The sequence below is a fragment of the Carlito syrichta genome, unplaced genomic scaffold, assembly GCF_000164805.1.
Source record: "Carlito syrichta isolate Samal-C Ts95f unplaced genomic scaffold, Tarsius_syrichta-2.0.1 Scaffold308976, whole genome shotgun sequence".
NCBI classification, from domain to species: domain Eukaryota; kingdom Metazoa; phylum Chordata; class Mammalia; order Primates; family Tarsiidae; genus Carlito; species Carlito syrichta.
In genome coordinates, this window is record NW_007253072.1 from 228,338 (window position 1) to 244,355 (window position 16,018).

The window sequence follows — 16,018 nt, forward strand, 5'->3', positions numbered from 1 at the left end:
GGCAATCCACTCACCTCAGCCTCCCAAGGCGTGGGATTACAGGCTGTGCCACCGAGCCTGTAATGCCTCCATTCTGACCCAACTATCTTTCTAAGAATCCAGGGTACTGTAAGACAGCTTGTTTCTAACTCCACACCCCTCCCAGAGGCAATATGTGTTATCAATGACCATTTTTCTTTTTGGTACATTTACTGCAAATGATATCTATGGAAACTTGTAGCAAAATCTATGAGTTCTGTGACTAGAAGCTGCAGGATTAATTTCTTTTAGTTAGAAAAACAAGGGGCTCTTCGGATACAGCACTATATTTTTATACAGATTTAATGTGATAAGCCGAATGATGACATTTCTCTTCTCTCCCCATCTCTACAACCTGTAAATATGTTATCTTATATGGCAAAGTAGACTTTGCGGATGTCATTAGTTAAGAACCTTAGAAAGGGAAGATTATCATGGATTATCAGAACAGGCCCAATCTAATCACACTGTTCCTTAAAAGCGGAGAAGGCAGCAGTCAGCGGCTGTGACTATGGATGCAGTGTTGCTGGCTTTGAGGTTAGAAGAAAGGGCCACACGCCAAGGAACACGGGCAGCCTCCAGAAGGAGGGCAAGGAGAGATTCTGCCCTGGAGTTTCCAGACCCTTTGGTTTTAGCCCAGTGAGAACTCTGCTGAACATCGAACCTACAGGACCATAAGGTAGTAAATCTGTGTGACTTTAAGCTACTGAATTTATGACAATTTGCTTCAGCAACAATAGTAAACTAATAAAGCCGGTATTCTCATGGCTTTATTCACTAGAGTTTCAGGAGCCAGCGTGTATTTAACTATTTGTTGTTTAAAAATGTAGTGTTTTGGAGGCCTCACCACATTGACTTGAAAGTTTCAAAATGAAGAAAAAGGTTTTAAAAAATAGCTTTGAATGTTACTAGCGTTGGCCTTTAGAACCAAGACAGCTTTATTCAAATAGCACAGCGAGTCACTATTAAATACACACTGTAATCTTTTCCTTTCCTGAAGAACTTTACAAACCAGACTCTACAGAGAATCCGTGAAAGCTTCCCTAAGAGTAAATTAGTTATTTTATTTCACATTTCATTTCGTATTTTATTTTTTATTGTACCTATACACGAGTAATTCATTGATCAACACGTGAATATAAATGCCCTTTTTTAACCTCTTTAAGGCTCTGAGCTTGTGATAACGTCCCTCTTCCCACCAGTAAGTAATTCTTAAAGGATGAAGCCATGATTAAAAATCAGCAGGGAACAATCTTTACGGTCAATCTCGATACCACAGCTCCAACATACCTAAGTTCATCCATTTCCCTCTTCTTCTTCATTTCCTCTTTTTCTTTCCTTTTCATTTCCTGAATTTGGGCTTTTTTCTCATTCCTCTCTTCTCGATCTCTGCATTCTTTCTCTGCTGCTAGATCAGGGAACCGCTCCATTTTGGTCTTTTCTAATCGGTTCAGAATCTCATTCACTTTCTTCTCCACTGTCACAATTTTTACCTTGAAGGGACATAGGGGAAAAAATATTGCCTTTTTATTTTTGCTTTTTTCTCCCAGAAGAAAGGCGAGGTTTTCCAGGGGTTTAGCAACCCACTTTAACTCCCTTTAGAAAACATTCATCATGCTCAGCCCTCAACAACAGAGGAGTGAGACAGAAAAGACGGATCGGAAACTCCATTCCGTATCAGGACTCCGCCTCCTTCAGTGGTGCAAAACACTTACATCCTTTTGCCTGTGAAAGCCTATCTGCCCCACATCCATGTCAGCTGTTTTCTTCAGGTTAGACCACGGCGTATATACCACATTAACGTTGTTCATCTTGCAGCCTGCCAAGAGAGACTGTCTTCAACATGCAGGCAGGACCAGACGGTGCCAGGTGTCCCCTTACCCACTGGCAAACTGCCATAAGCCAACAAGAGAAACGGCTTAGCATGACCAAGCCACCCATTGTTTCAAACCACCAAACGTTTTTTCAAAAACCACCCACCAGAGGCAAATGGTAAAGCCAACATTAAACAAAATGCAAACAAAAATAGGATACTAGAAAGCTCCGGGGACTTCTGAGAACGCCCTCAAATTGAATGAGAAGCTTATCATGTGTGCTTTTTTCCAAGAGAAAAAGGACCAAATAGGTTTCCTCAGATTCTCAAAGGAGTCCTTGACTCAATCAAGGTTAAGGAGCAATAGACAGCTACAGCCCGGGGGTCATGAGGCCTGACTCTATCCCGGCACTACCACAAACTGCGTGCCACTCTGCGGAAGTCCCCACAGCTCTCTGAATCTCATATAAAACACAAGGAAAATAGACTAGCTTAATAGGGTTTTTGGTTATTGTTTCTTTCAACAGCGGAACCCTTCTACCGAAGAAAACATACACAAGTCGTCAAAGCAGAGTTGCTTGAAATGGCGCCAAGTCCCCTGTCCACTCCTCTTCCTGCCCATCACCCCACACCCTCCACCACACGTCTCCTACCCCCAAGGCCCTCCCCCCCAGGCAGTTCTGAGAATCTCAGATTAACCACTGGTAGACGGCAATAGATTTAAACGTTTATCAAATCCCCATGTACATTGGAGAAAGCTGGTGAGTACCACTTTATCCAAGGGGTCAAAGACAACATCAGGGTGGGCGCAATGGCTCACACTTGTAATCCCAGCACTTTGCAGGGAAGAGGCAAAAGGACTGCCTGAGACCAGGAGTTTGAAACCAGCCTGGGCAACTTGGCAAGACCTTGTCTTTATAATAAAATGTTAAAATTAGCCAGGGCCGGGCTTGGTAGCTCAGTCTGTAATCACAGCACTTTGGGAGGCTGAGATGAGTGGACTGCCTAAGCCCATGGGTTCGAGCTCAGCCCGGGCAACTTGGTGAGACCTCGTCTCTACAATAAATAAAAAATTAGCCAGGCGTGGTACCACATGCCTGTAGTTCCAGTTACATAGAAGGCTGAAGTGGAAAGATCGCTGGAGCTTAGCAGGTCAACACAGGGGTGGCCATGATAGTGTCACTGCAGTCCAGTTTGGGTTAATGGAGTGAAACTCCAACTCAAAAAAAAAAAAAATAGCTGGGCACGATGGTGCACACTTTTAGTTCCAGCTACTTGAAGGTGGAAGGATCGCCTGAGCCCAGCAGAATGAGGCTATGACAGCTGTGAGTGTGCTACTGCATTCCCATCTGGGCCACAGAGAGAGATTCCAATTAACAATAAAAAAGCCCAGGCCCAGTAGCTCATGCCTGTAATCCCAGCACTTTGGGAGGTGGAGGTGAGGACTGTCTGAGCCCAGGGGTTTGACACCAGTTCGTGCAATGTGGCGAGACCTCATCTCTACAATAAATCAAAAAATCAGCTGAGTATGGTGGCATGTGCTTGTGGTTCCAGCTACTTGGAAAGCTGAGATGGAAAGGTCGCCTGAGCCCAGCAGGCGAGGCTCCAGTGGTCATGAGCATGCCACTGCACTCCAGCCTGGGTGGCAGAGAGACTCTGACTCAAAAATAAAAAAGACAGCCGGGCTCGGTGGCTCAGCCTGTCATCCCGCGCCTTTGGGAGGCTGAGGTGAGTGGATTGCCTGAGCCTGCGGGTTCGAGATCCACCTGGGCAGCAAGACCTCATCTCTACAATAAATCAAAAAATCAGCCGGGCGTGGTAGTGCATGCCTGTAATTCCGGCTACTTGGAAGGCTGAGGCGGAAGGATCGCCGGAAGCGGCCACTGCACTCTAGTCTGGGCAACAGAGTGAGACTCCAACTCAAAAAAATAAAATTAATTAATTAATTAAATAAATAAATAAATAAACTGGCCGGGCATGGTAGCGCGCCTGTAGTTCCAGCTACTTGGAAGCCTGAGGCGGAAGGATCTCTGGAGCCCAGCAGGTCGAGGCTGCGATGGCTGGGAGAAGCCACTGCACTCCAGTCTGGGTGACAGAGTGAGACTCCAACTCAAAAAAAAAAAGACAACATCAGCAAAAATGGAGCAAAATGACATCATGTGCTCTCTGACTGTCACATGCAAAACTTCACCTGTGCAGTTTTCCTCCTCAAAGATGCATAATGGGACTGTAACCAAGAGGAAGCACCAGACAGACAAAAAATGTTGGAGTCTCACTCTGTCGCCCAGAATGGAGTACAGTGGCCGCTCCTGGGGGTTGAAGGAGCCCTCAACCTGGTGGGCTCCTTCTGCCACCTCAGCCTTCCAGGTAGCTGGAACTACAGGCATGCGCTACCACGCCCGGCTAAAACTTAAATATGGACTGCATATCAGATAATAGTACTCCATCAACATTAAACTTCCTGTATTTGATCATGGTAATGCAGTTACTTACTTAAGACAAAGTCCTGTTCTTAGGAGACATATGTTGAAGGGCCATGATGTCTACAACTTTCTATCAGATGGTTCAATTTAAAAAAAAAAAAAATAAGCATGCTACATTGAGAGAGAAAGAAAATAAATATGGAAAAAGTTTTAAATTAGTGAATCTCAGTGAATGGTACATGGTAGATGCATTTTCTTTGCAACTTTTCTGTGCGTTTAAAAGACTTTTTCCAAAATAAAGTTTTCTAAAACAATATCCATGTTCCAGATGCAGTGGCTCATGCCTGGAGTCCCAGCTACTCATGATGCTGAGGTGGAAAGGTCACTTGAGCCCAGGAGTTCAAGGGTGCAGTGAGCTATGATCATGCCACTGTACTCCAGCCTGGGCAACAGAGGGAGACCCTATCTCTAAAAAAACAAAAACGAAACAAAACAAAAAATTCCATGTGCAATGTTCTGTGGAAAATACACGTGATCGGGCAATGGATCTGGCCTTCCAAGACTAAAGGAGGGGAGATAAGTACAAAAGTAACTTCAGTTAAAAGGAGAACTCATCAAACACTGTTGGAAAGGTACAGAGAAAGGGCTAAGATAGAACACAGAAGGTGGCTGGGGAAGGAAAAGCCTTCATGAAGAGGCTAGCAGACCTCAGTGGTTAAGACAGAAGACTTTAGAGTCAGGTGGGCTGACTTCAAATCCAGCCTCTATTGCACTTCAGAGCTGAGATTTTGGGCAAATTCCTTAATATCTTTAAGCTCAGTTTCCTCCTCTATAAAATGAGAATAATAATACCTAACTCAATAGGAGTGACAATTTGTGAAGTTTTTAGCACAGTGCCCGCCATGCAATGAACACTTCATCAATGTCAGTGATTACTACCACGAGTACAACTACTATGTGGTTCTTGAACCTTGGCTTGGATCTGGACACAGGATGACTGAGGACAAACCAGCGGCCAGAGGGAACAATACAAGCAAAGGTCCAAGGACAGAAAACAGCAAATATTTGCTTTGGCTGCAGTGTGAAATATGTGAAAGGAAAAAAAATCTGCAGTCAGATCAGCGATGCTTAAATGTTAGCTTCAGAAGCTTGGACTGAACTGTATACACCAAGGGGAGTCACAAAGTTTCTAAACTCTTAGTTCAATTTAGAGAGTTTCTATTCATCAGGTGAATATAGAACAGGCTGACCAAGGACTCTAGACCTATGACCCAGAATAGGCCGATTCTATGATGACAAACAACTCCCTTGGTTCTAAGCACTGAAGGTGGGCAACCAGGGAGAAAATTCTGTAACTACACAGCATTGCAAGAGCAGTGTCCTCAGCAAATCTCACAACAAAGACCTTTTCCTTCACTTCTCAGCACATTCTTGCTATGGAAGGTTGAGAAGGAGAGAAAAGAGTAATTCAGTGTCATGACCCTTCTCTTTCTGTTTTCTCTAGAACTAGTAAACTACAAAGAGATTAACAAGAGGCTGGGTCAAGAATCGGGAGCTCAAAGAAAGCTCTTTTAACGAAGGCACATCTGCAAGCCAGGGGTATGGCAAGGGACAAGGATGTGTGAAGAAGTTGGAACACAAAAAAAGATAATGACTGTCTCAATTCCTATTATCTATTTCAGTAACTGAAGATCTTCACTAAAAGAAAAATCTTAGAAAATTCTGTTATATGCATAAAATAGAATGTCCTAAAACACATCACAATATGTTGATGTATAAAACTGAAAATCAGTAGCTCTGTAAAGCAAGACTTTCACCGCTGTAGGCTAGGCACCTGATTTGTCATTAAGGCTGCCTACGTGAAGACTCAAGAAACACGGTCTAAGGGACAGGGAAAAGGGTATGCTGCCCAGCTCTTCTCCTGTAATCACCAACCCTTGGTGCCTGTCCCATGTTATCTTCTACCCAAACCATATTTCTTTCCAACACTCTGGATCATCCCCCAACTTCACATCAAACCACGATGACCGCTACCTTAGCCAGGTCTACTGTTTCATGTGTAAAATCTGACCTAGTAGCTTATCCTTAGTAGAATACCACCTCCTAGCTCCCCTTCTGAACTCCCACACCCACCCCAACAATCAACCTTTTTGACTTTTAAGACTATTAGATTACATCTTGTAGAGTACAAATAAATAAGCACCAAGCACAGTATGCCAGGATCTACCTAAAACACTTATGCCAACTGTTTGCAACCCATGCTGTACATTAGAATCACCGGGAGAGCTTTTTAAAAATAGTGACACTCAGGGATCACCTCAGACCAATTAAATAAGATTCTCTGGGGGGTAACAAGGCAACTGACTTGATACCTTCAAAATTTAAAGGGAGAAAAAAATGTAGGTAAGGAGAGGATAAGAGAAAAAAATAGAAAAGTGTGATTTAGAGACTCTAGTTTTAGAATCTAATGACAAATAATGGAAATAAAGGCATCAAACACATCAAACTATGAGACATTGCTAATGCTTAGCTATCAACATTACCAAATTTCCGAAAGTCTTGTTTACAAATAAACTTCAGGGCTGGCAGATCTAGACAACCTTCTATCCAAGGTAAGAAAACAATAGAAAGCTTAGCTTAGGCTAAGCTTAGCCTTAGCCTTAGGCTAAGCTTAGCTTAGCTTAGGCTCAGATAGTATCATGAAAATTAGAAGGGTAAGATTAATTTTTAGTTCTTGACAGGCCACAAAATTATCACCCATCTTAAAGAACAAAGCAAGGCAAAGGTATATTACATGTTATCCCTTTGATACAAGCCAAAGTTGATAGCATGTTCACTAAGAATGTGATTCATTTCAGACATAGAGAAACTCAACGTTAATTTTAAAAAACACCACCAGGAAAACTGACCTTGAATGCTGTTGGCTTTCACAAGGTGGGCACAATCCATCAGCACTTCCTTTGGGATGTCTTCTATAGTCTCTCCCTGAAACACAAAAGTAAACCAAATGGTCCACTACACATCATCACTGATTTATACTGTAGCAAACGACATTTGCTGCCTTACCTACTAGGCAAGAATTTATGACAAGCAGAGGCTCTTCAACTGTATTACAGAACACTAAAAAGTTTACGGTAAAAAATTTACTGTGTCTAATACAAGAATCTTTATTTTTATTTTTTGTACAGAGGGTGGGAAGGGGGCTGTCTCACTGTGTTGCCCAGACTAGTCTTGAACTCCTGGCCTCAAGTGATCCTCCTGCCTCAGTCTCCCAGAGTGCTGGGATTACAGGCATGAGTCACCATGCCCAAAATGATTATTTAAATAGAATGCAGTAATACGAAAAATACTGACAATAAGTAAAAAAACAAACAGGATACGAAAGAAAACTGTCAAAATACTAAATGTAATTATATGTGAGTAATCTTTGTTCTCTTTTTTCTCATTCTTTCTGCTAGAAACCTTGTGGGGAAAGTGGTGTCTATTTTTGACAACTGGACATCTAGGAAGATGAGGCTGAGGCCCTTACAACCTTCATCTGAGATAATTTATAGTTTTAGGTCTTAAACATCTGGTAGGTCATCTATCCTCAGCCTTAATCAGGAAAAAAGCTCTTGTGTTAGATCTCAACCATTCATTGTAAGGGAGAAATAACACAGGAATAACACTGATCCTGTTTCTCTACATAAATCTGTACCAGAATCAAAGACTGAATAAGCGAAGCAATTCCAAAAGCACAGAACTATCTCAGAGAAAAGAGTGAATGGAAATCAATTCAGTACTTCCTACTAGGCAGAGGATTACAAAACACCTCTGTCTGGGACTAAAACCATCCACCTAATTAAATATCTGGGATAAATTAAGCTGATTCTATTGTGTTTCTAAAACTTTTTTCATTGTCAATGTTTTAAATGCAAAATTCTCAAATACATAAATTTTGACCAAAAAATAAGTCACCCGAGTCACTACTTTATTTTTATTTTTATTTTTTTTTTGAGTTGGAGTCTTACTCTGTCGCCCAGACTGGAGTGCAGTGGCCGCTCCTGGCCACCGCAGCCTCGACCTGCTGGGCTCCGGCGATCCTTCCGCCTCAGCCTTTGGAGCAGCTGGAATTACAGGCGTGCGCTACCATGCCCGGCTAATTTTTTTTGATTTATTGTAGAGATGAGGTCTCGTCTGCCCAGGCGGATCTCGAACCCGCGGGCTCAGGCAATCTACTCACCTCAGCCTCCCAACGGCGCGGGATTACAGGTTGAGCCACCGAGCCCGGCTCCGAGTCACTACTTTAAAGATCTATTTCATCCTGGGCATTTCCCCAGCCATGTAAATAGAGAATTCTGAATTTAACATTGTAATAACAACGTCATTTTTATGACTATCGACTACTACATTACCATTACTAGGCTACAATGTAGTAACAAAATATACTAAATAAAATCAAAATGAATAGTTAAAAAACAAACAAACACAGCGACCACTTTTTGAGTACTTGCCATGTGTCAAATAACAATAGCCATATGAAATGGACAGCAGTACCCTTGCTTTACTCACGAAGAAACTATCCCTTAGTGAGGTTAAGAACCCAGGCCAAGGTCCCCCATATTTAATAACTGTCAAGGCACAGAGATAAACCCAGGTTTAAAACCCAGCTCTAAAAACTGGCTTCAGACTACAGGGCTTATGGATTTCTCGTGGAACCATACAGTTTCTTGGTGCTCAATATCAAGCGATATGAATATCGACTGATAGCTCTTCTTGCCACTGTGGCTGTCACTATTCCTACACAATCACCTCTTCCTGTTTTTCTAATACAGTATGAAAAGACCCAAAACAACAAAAAGTCTAGCTTGACACTACAGATAAAGTCACAGTAGGTGAGCTCAAAGTGGAGGGTCTGGGGGACTCTCAATATGTAAAAGTCAGACTTCTGACTGCGGGTTTTGTGCCATCTATGTTAACAGAATAAAAACTCAAAACAGATGAGCTTTTTCCATGGGTTTCAAAATCAGAGAAGTCCCAAGGACACTGCTGAATACCTATGATCTTCAAGGTTTGGATTGAATTCACTGAATTAAACAAAAACCAATGAATGCATATAGCACTTAGCACATGCAGGCATTATTCTAAGTGCTTTAACGATATGCCAGCTCATTTAATCCTCACAATGACCCTAAATCAGACAGGTAAGGTAGCTCCTTTCACAGATGAGGAAGGAGGCACAGTGAAGTAACTTGCTCAAAGTCACACAGCTAGTAAGCAGCAGAACTAGGATCCAAAGCCAGCAGTATCTGTGTCTGAACCCTTCAGGCTTACTGCATCTCCAACACTTACTTGGCACCTACTGAGTACAAGGGCTATGCTATTTACCGCAGGAGACCAATCAGGTAAAAGTTTTTCAGGGAGTATGCTCTTTCAAATGGAACACATTATGTGTTCCCCAAAGAAACTGTAATTGAACTTCTATTCAAACAAATAGCCAATGGTAAGGCAAACTTGGGACTACCATCAGTATTTCCATTTTCTGACACTGCAGACTCCAAAGAAAAACACAATTAATCTGTACCAAAAGCAAGTTTAGTAACCCCATACTCGATTTTCTCTAAATCAAATAGTTCCAAAATGGCAAGAGGTTGCCTAGGAGAATTCAGAACGTTGCTCCAGCACAGAGGTCATAATCCTCCACCATTCCTTCATAATGTGGTCCCTCTCAAAAACACAAATAGGATAAGTAAAGATGGGGTACAATGTTTAACCTTGCTAGTAAATTAAGAAGTGAATACTACAGCCATATAAAGTAGCCCCTTGTATTTATCAGAATAGCCAAAAGGTTTTTATTTTAATTTTTTTCCCCTGATGTCTAGTGGTTAGGGAAAGTTATAAAACCCAAAACATTTTTGGCAAAGCTATAAATAGTAGATAGCATTTTAAACAGCATGATATTTTCAGAGGGCAATCGGGCAAAAAATGGGTTACTAAACCATGTATATATTTTGAGCTAGTAATTCCATTTCTAAGAATTACTCTAAGAAAATATTTTTTTTTTAAATAGTTCATAAGATATTTATTGGGAAAATAATGTTGAAAAACTGTAAACAACCTATATTCTGACAAAGGCACTTTCATACGAATTGTGGCATACTACATTACGAACTCCATGCAGTCAAAATAATAAATATGAAAATTATACAGTAACATGAAAAAGTTGATAAACTGTCACTTTAAAAAGCAATACCGTCAACCCATGGAAGTCAAGATGTAATGTGGACTGAGACAAAATAATGTAACTATCTTACAAATTTAGGACATTACATCACTGAAAGGGGTGGAGGAAAAAAAGTAGCTTACATCTAACTTTGGAAAACAACATTTTCACTGGAAACCATAAGGCAAAAGACAAAAATAAGCGTACCCTATACTCTAGTTGAACAACTTGCTTCTCATGGAGATAGAGGTTAATAATCCGGAAACTACCTACACCTGCTGGAGTCAAATAAATAAGTAAATAAGGAGGGGGCTGGGGGGAGGTAGCTTCTCACTGTTAGAGGGATGTTACAGTGCCACAAGGGGAGAGGCTAGAAGGAACCTTGTAGTGATGGATTACAGCCAGAGGCCTCAGTATGAGCTCATGTTCAGCTTAATACAGACGCAGACGGAGAGACACAGAAACGATCGGAAATGTGCACACAATGGGTTAGCATACAGACATGGACTTCCTACTCAGCTGAGAGGGCCTAGAAGCATTGACACTCCAGTGGCAACAGGCCCATCCAGAGTCCAGATCTTGATTTCGAAACACCATTCACCAACAGAAGGAACTGGGGTTCCTTGGAGAAATGGCTGATTCTAGAGCTAGGGCAGGGAAAATACAAGATGAGCCTAGAACACTTGGAAGCGCTAGAAACTAAGGCTGTGCTCAAAAAACAAAAGGATGGAAGCTCGACAGAAGCATGTAGGAGCAGGGCTGAGGGATCTGAAAGCTCCAGCCAAAGCTGCGACAGTATCAGCAACAAGACCACACAGCACCAGAATACACCTCAAAACACACATAAACCACACATGTGAGGCCATACTGATGCAAATAAATGACTAGTAACTAAGTGGAAGAGAAGAGATAATCTTCCTTCCAAAAGAATTCCAAATAATGTACGCACACTCTCCCATTCCGGAAAGTGAAGCTGAATTCCACCCCTCACCCCCGACTCTGGACTAGACTTAGGGACTTGCTCTCAAACAACGGAGCACGGAAAGGGGGAGAACAACTCTGCAGTGGAGAAATCTGGCCAACGCCACCCTGGCCAGGCAACCGAGGGCCACATCAGCGCCAAACCCTGGCAGCACGGGCTCCCCCGAAGGGACGCAAAGAGAAGGGCACTTTACCTCTCGGCAAACTCACGACCCCAGTCTCATCGTGAGAAAAGGGTCAGACACATTCAAACTACACGCCATTCTACAAAACACCAGGCAGGCCAGTACGTCTCAAGCCGTCATGGTCAGGAAAATTAGGGAGAAACGAGAAACTGTCACAGACCAGAGGAGACTGGGCAGACATGACAACGAAATGCAACACGGTATCCTAAACTGGATCTTGGAACAGAAAGAAGACACAATGGAAAAACTGGTGACATCCAAATAAAGTCCAGAGTTTAGTTAATAGTAATATGCTAAGATGAGTTTCTTAGTTCTGACAAATTTACCACGGTAATATAAGATGTTCACAATGGGCGAAGCCAGGGGAAGGGCATATGAGAACTCTATACTATCACCCCTGCAAATGTGCTGTAAATCTAAAATTATTCCAATGTAAAAAGTTTATTAAAAGCACTGTGGGCCACTGCCACGGCCATCGCCTTGCTAAGCTATGGTGTGGTCATGCACTCTTTGAGCTATGGCCAGGCCATGTTTCCCGGCTTTGCCCCCCGCCCCCCGGGAAGGTGAATCTCCTCTTTCTAATTTACTATCCAAATAAACTACATTTTCCCAGCTAACTTCTGTGCAATTCTTTGCATCTTTCATGCAGTACCAGATCGCACACCAGGCACACTCACACCCCCAGTGGGCCTGGTCTAATATTCTAGAGGACACTGCTGGGAGTGTGACTCTAATATTTTTGGGGATTCCACAGAGATCTGCTGCTCTCTCTAACTCTTTTTTCCAACTAGTGTCTGTGGAGAAAAATAAGGTACTTGGCTATCTTTTCTCTGCTACTCGCTCTTAATCTTATCGTCCATGACAAGCTACATTGAACGGCCCTCTCCCTGTTGCCTAAGCCTTGTCCGGTATGAAGACTACATCTTCCCTGCCCACCACCATGGCAGCAATCATGTGACTAATACACCCACCCGCCTGCTCTTTATCACCTGATGTCAGTATATGCACTTACCTGCCCCTTTGGGATGACATGGAACAGACCACCATGCCATTACCTTAATGACCTTCCCCCCATCAAAGGGAAAGGTTAAAAAGACTGAACCATGGGCAGCCATTTTGCCACTGCCTTGCTAGATTCTGGTTTGGCCATATGCTTTTGAGTGATGGCTGTCGCCATGTTTCCTGACTTTGGCCCCTTTCCTACTTTGGGGAGGTGAATCTTCTCTTATTTACTTTTAAATAAACAATATTTTCCAATCTAAAAAAAAGAAAGCAATGTGAGGGCCAGACATGGTGACTCATGCCTATAATATTAGCATTTTGGGAGGTCGAGGCAAGAGGACTGCTTGAGCCCAGGTGGTGGTGACCAGCTTAGGCAACACAGCAAGACCCTGTCTCTATAAAAATAAATAAATAAGTAATAATTAAAAGAATAAAAAACATCATTTTACTGTGATTCAACTATATTAAATATAAAACATGAATAAAGACAAGATTGGAAAAATGGTGGTATTGTATTAGTAAGGGACATGAAAACTGCTTTCCTTTGTTGCTATCATACTGTTTTAAACTTCCTAAAGAAGTTCATTATAATGGGAATACCTGACCTCCAAGAGGCAAGAGAATTACATGAGCCTGAGAGAAAGGAACCACACATGATGTCCACCGGAGAGAAAGTCCAGCAGTGTCAACTGAACTAAAAGGGAAAGCAGAGTTGACAGACAACACACTCAGGTACCATGCCCTGTCTCCGTCTCAGAAATCCCCCAGAATTTTCCATAGTGATTTTCTGGGTCATGGGGAAGACATCTCTTCATTTGGTATCTTTTAGATTTTTGTACATATTTATTGCTTTACGCAATTTAATTGCAGAAAAAGGATAACGAACAAGATGTGATGCTCATCATGGGAAAAGTCGTGAATCCATGTTGAAATTCAGTTACCTTATGTAATCGAAGGTATACATGAGCGGAAGAGAGTTTGTCCACGTGAAACCTACAAAGAATGAAAACTGCTTTTAGCAAGAGGTACAAGACAACCATCTCCTCAGGCCACTTGCATTTAAAGCATTCCATTCCAAAAGCACTCACTCAGCGCCTACCACATGCTAAGTGCCACGGGGAGTATAAAACAGTCACCATCTCCAAACAGCTCACCATCAACCCAAAGAGGTAAGATAAACACCCAAAGCTATGCAGCTGTGTGTGATGAAGTGCCAAGCGAGGCAGAGATAATAAATATTAAATGTGCTGGGAAGGGTGTTTTTTCAAGTGATAAAAAAAGCTGTCAGTGACTGAAGGCTTCTCAGGAAGAGCTGAGACTGGTTTGGCCCCTGACTGAAGCATAGGACTTTGAGCAGAAAGAAGGAAAGGAATTTCAGGTGAGAAGAGCAGGGAACGAAAGAAGCCAGAGAGACTCCCAAGCTGCAAGCCTGGGAGACTCACAGGACCACAGTTTGGAGAAAAAGATGAGGGCTTTGTTTAGGACACCCAGGGTTTCAAGCGATGGCAAAACAATCCAAAGAGAGTGTCAAGTAGAGAGCTGGAAGAGTTGAGTGAGGCCTAAAAACACGAAGTAGAACACACCATTAAATGGGTCAGCCCAGCATTCATTCAACACTATATTCTGACAGTGGCATTAATGTGTTTCCTGAGTGAGCAATGCCCTCTAAGACATTATCCTAATAATATTCAGAGGCTCCCCCCAACCCCGGTATCTTAAATTCACCTTTCATTAAGGCTCTACCAACCATTATTTTAATTAAATCTTTAAAAATCCATGCAACATTATGGGATATTCGATTCTTCATGTTTATAACTTGCCAAATGCAGTTGACTTTCCCTCTTTCCAGTACCCAGAGATGTCCCCAGCATCAAACATGAACGAGGTAACACACGACTGTTACTTTGTGATGATGTTAACTTCAGTCGTATTGCTTCCTCGTCCTTACTTTTCCAGACTGGAGAATGCTCACTGGCATCGTTACATCCCATTATATGTTTCTCAAGACTTTTTTAATTTTAGCCTTAATGAATTTCAGAAGTGAGTATGGTCATACATTCACATGTAGTACAAGATGTAGACAGTATGATTCTATGCAAAAATGCCCTCTTTATAGACATTAAACATCTTGCTATTCATTTTGGATACAGAATGATATTTGGCATTTTCGGCAAACAATGTATGGTGACCTAAGATTTTATTCTTAAGCATTACTGATAGCTAGATATAACATCTTATTTGATTTATATTTCTCCAAGTGATTCATTTACTTATTTGCAATCCCATGTGAGAGATTCATACAAATTACCGCCTTCAGCTGGGCATTTTCCACCCCAAAAAATATGTTTTATGCAAATCTAAATTTATATATCTCATTATCCTCTTTCAGAACCTTAGGAAAATACCACACTAGGAAGCAAGCTAAAGCAACTTTTACTTGCTTTAAGCTAGTTCCCTGTTTACAACAACTTTTCCTACACACTTATAGTAGAGCTAGATTGTATTCTGATTGTCTCTGATGTGGCATTTTGTCAAAAGAAATACCCAAACTGGCTGGGCGCAGTGGCTCATGTCTGTAATCCCAGCACTTTGGGAGTCCAAGGTAGGAGACTGTTTGAGGCTAGAAGTTTGAGACCAGCCTGGGCAATATAGCGAGAGCTCATATCTATTAAAACAATAACAAAAAGTACCCAAATAATTCAATTAATACCTTATGATTTCATTCATAAGAAGTCAAAGAACCAAAACGCACACATACAGGAATATCACTGCTGATCTACACCAAACTTATACCAATGTGAGACCGGTATACGATAGGTACACCTCTACAAAAGGGCACCTCTACAAATGGACACAAGTATGGGGCTTTGGTTAAAATGTTAAACAAACAAACAAACAAACAAAAGGGCTTACGCCTATAAGCCCAGCACTTTGGGAGGCCGAGGTGAAAGGACAGCCTGAGCCCACAGGTTTGAGACCAGCCCGGGCAACTTGGCGAGACCTCGTCTCTACAACAAATCAAAAAATTAGCTGGGTGTGGTGGCACATGCCTGTAGTTTCAGCTACTTGGAAGGCTGAGGTCGAATGATCGTCTGAGTCTAGCAGGTCAAGGCTGTGGTGCCACATAAGCATGCCACAGCACTCCAGACTAGGAGACGGAGTGAGACTCCGACTCAAAAAAAAACCAAAACCAAAAACAAAACCTTCCTAAACCTCTTAAAATGCTTACTCAAGAGTTTAAATATGACTACTACTGCCTCTCTCATCCTTGCTATCTTTCTCTCATGCCTGAGTTCTAAGCCCAAAACATCATTCCCAATTTACATGGTAACTATATGTTAAGGAAACTGGCAGCCAGCTATTTACCATTGAACAGCCGTGAGCAAAAATACAA

General features: G+C 42.1%; 1 protein-coding gene across 1 annotated transcript in view; it reads right to left on the reverse strand.

The window, feature by feature from the left end:
• The window catches only part of CCDC25 (coiled-coil domain containing 25), a 41,010-nt gene that overhangs the window by 11,410 nt on the left and 13,582 nt on the right, over positions 1-16,018 (reverse strand). Inside the window, exons 3-6 of the mRNA XM_021716821.1 lie at positions 13,566-13,633; positions 7,164-7,239; positions 1,734-1,837; positions 1,309-1,511 (exon numbers count right to left, since the gene is read on the reverse strand). Coding sequence (XP_021572496.1) covers positions 1,309-1,511; positions 1,734-1,837; positions 7,164-7,239; positions 13,566-13,633 — 451 coding nt within the window. The remainder of the gene's footprint in view (positions 1-1,308; positions 1,512-1,733; positions 1,838-7,163; positions 7,240-13,565; positions 13,634-16,018) is intronic.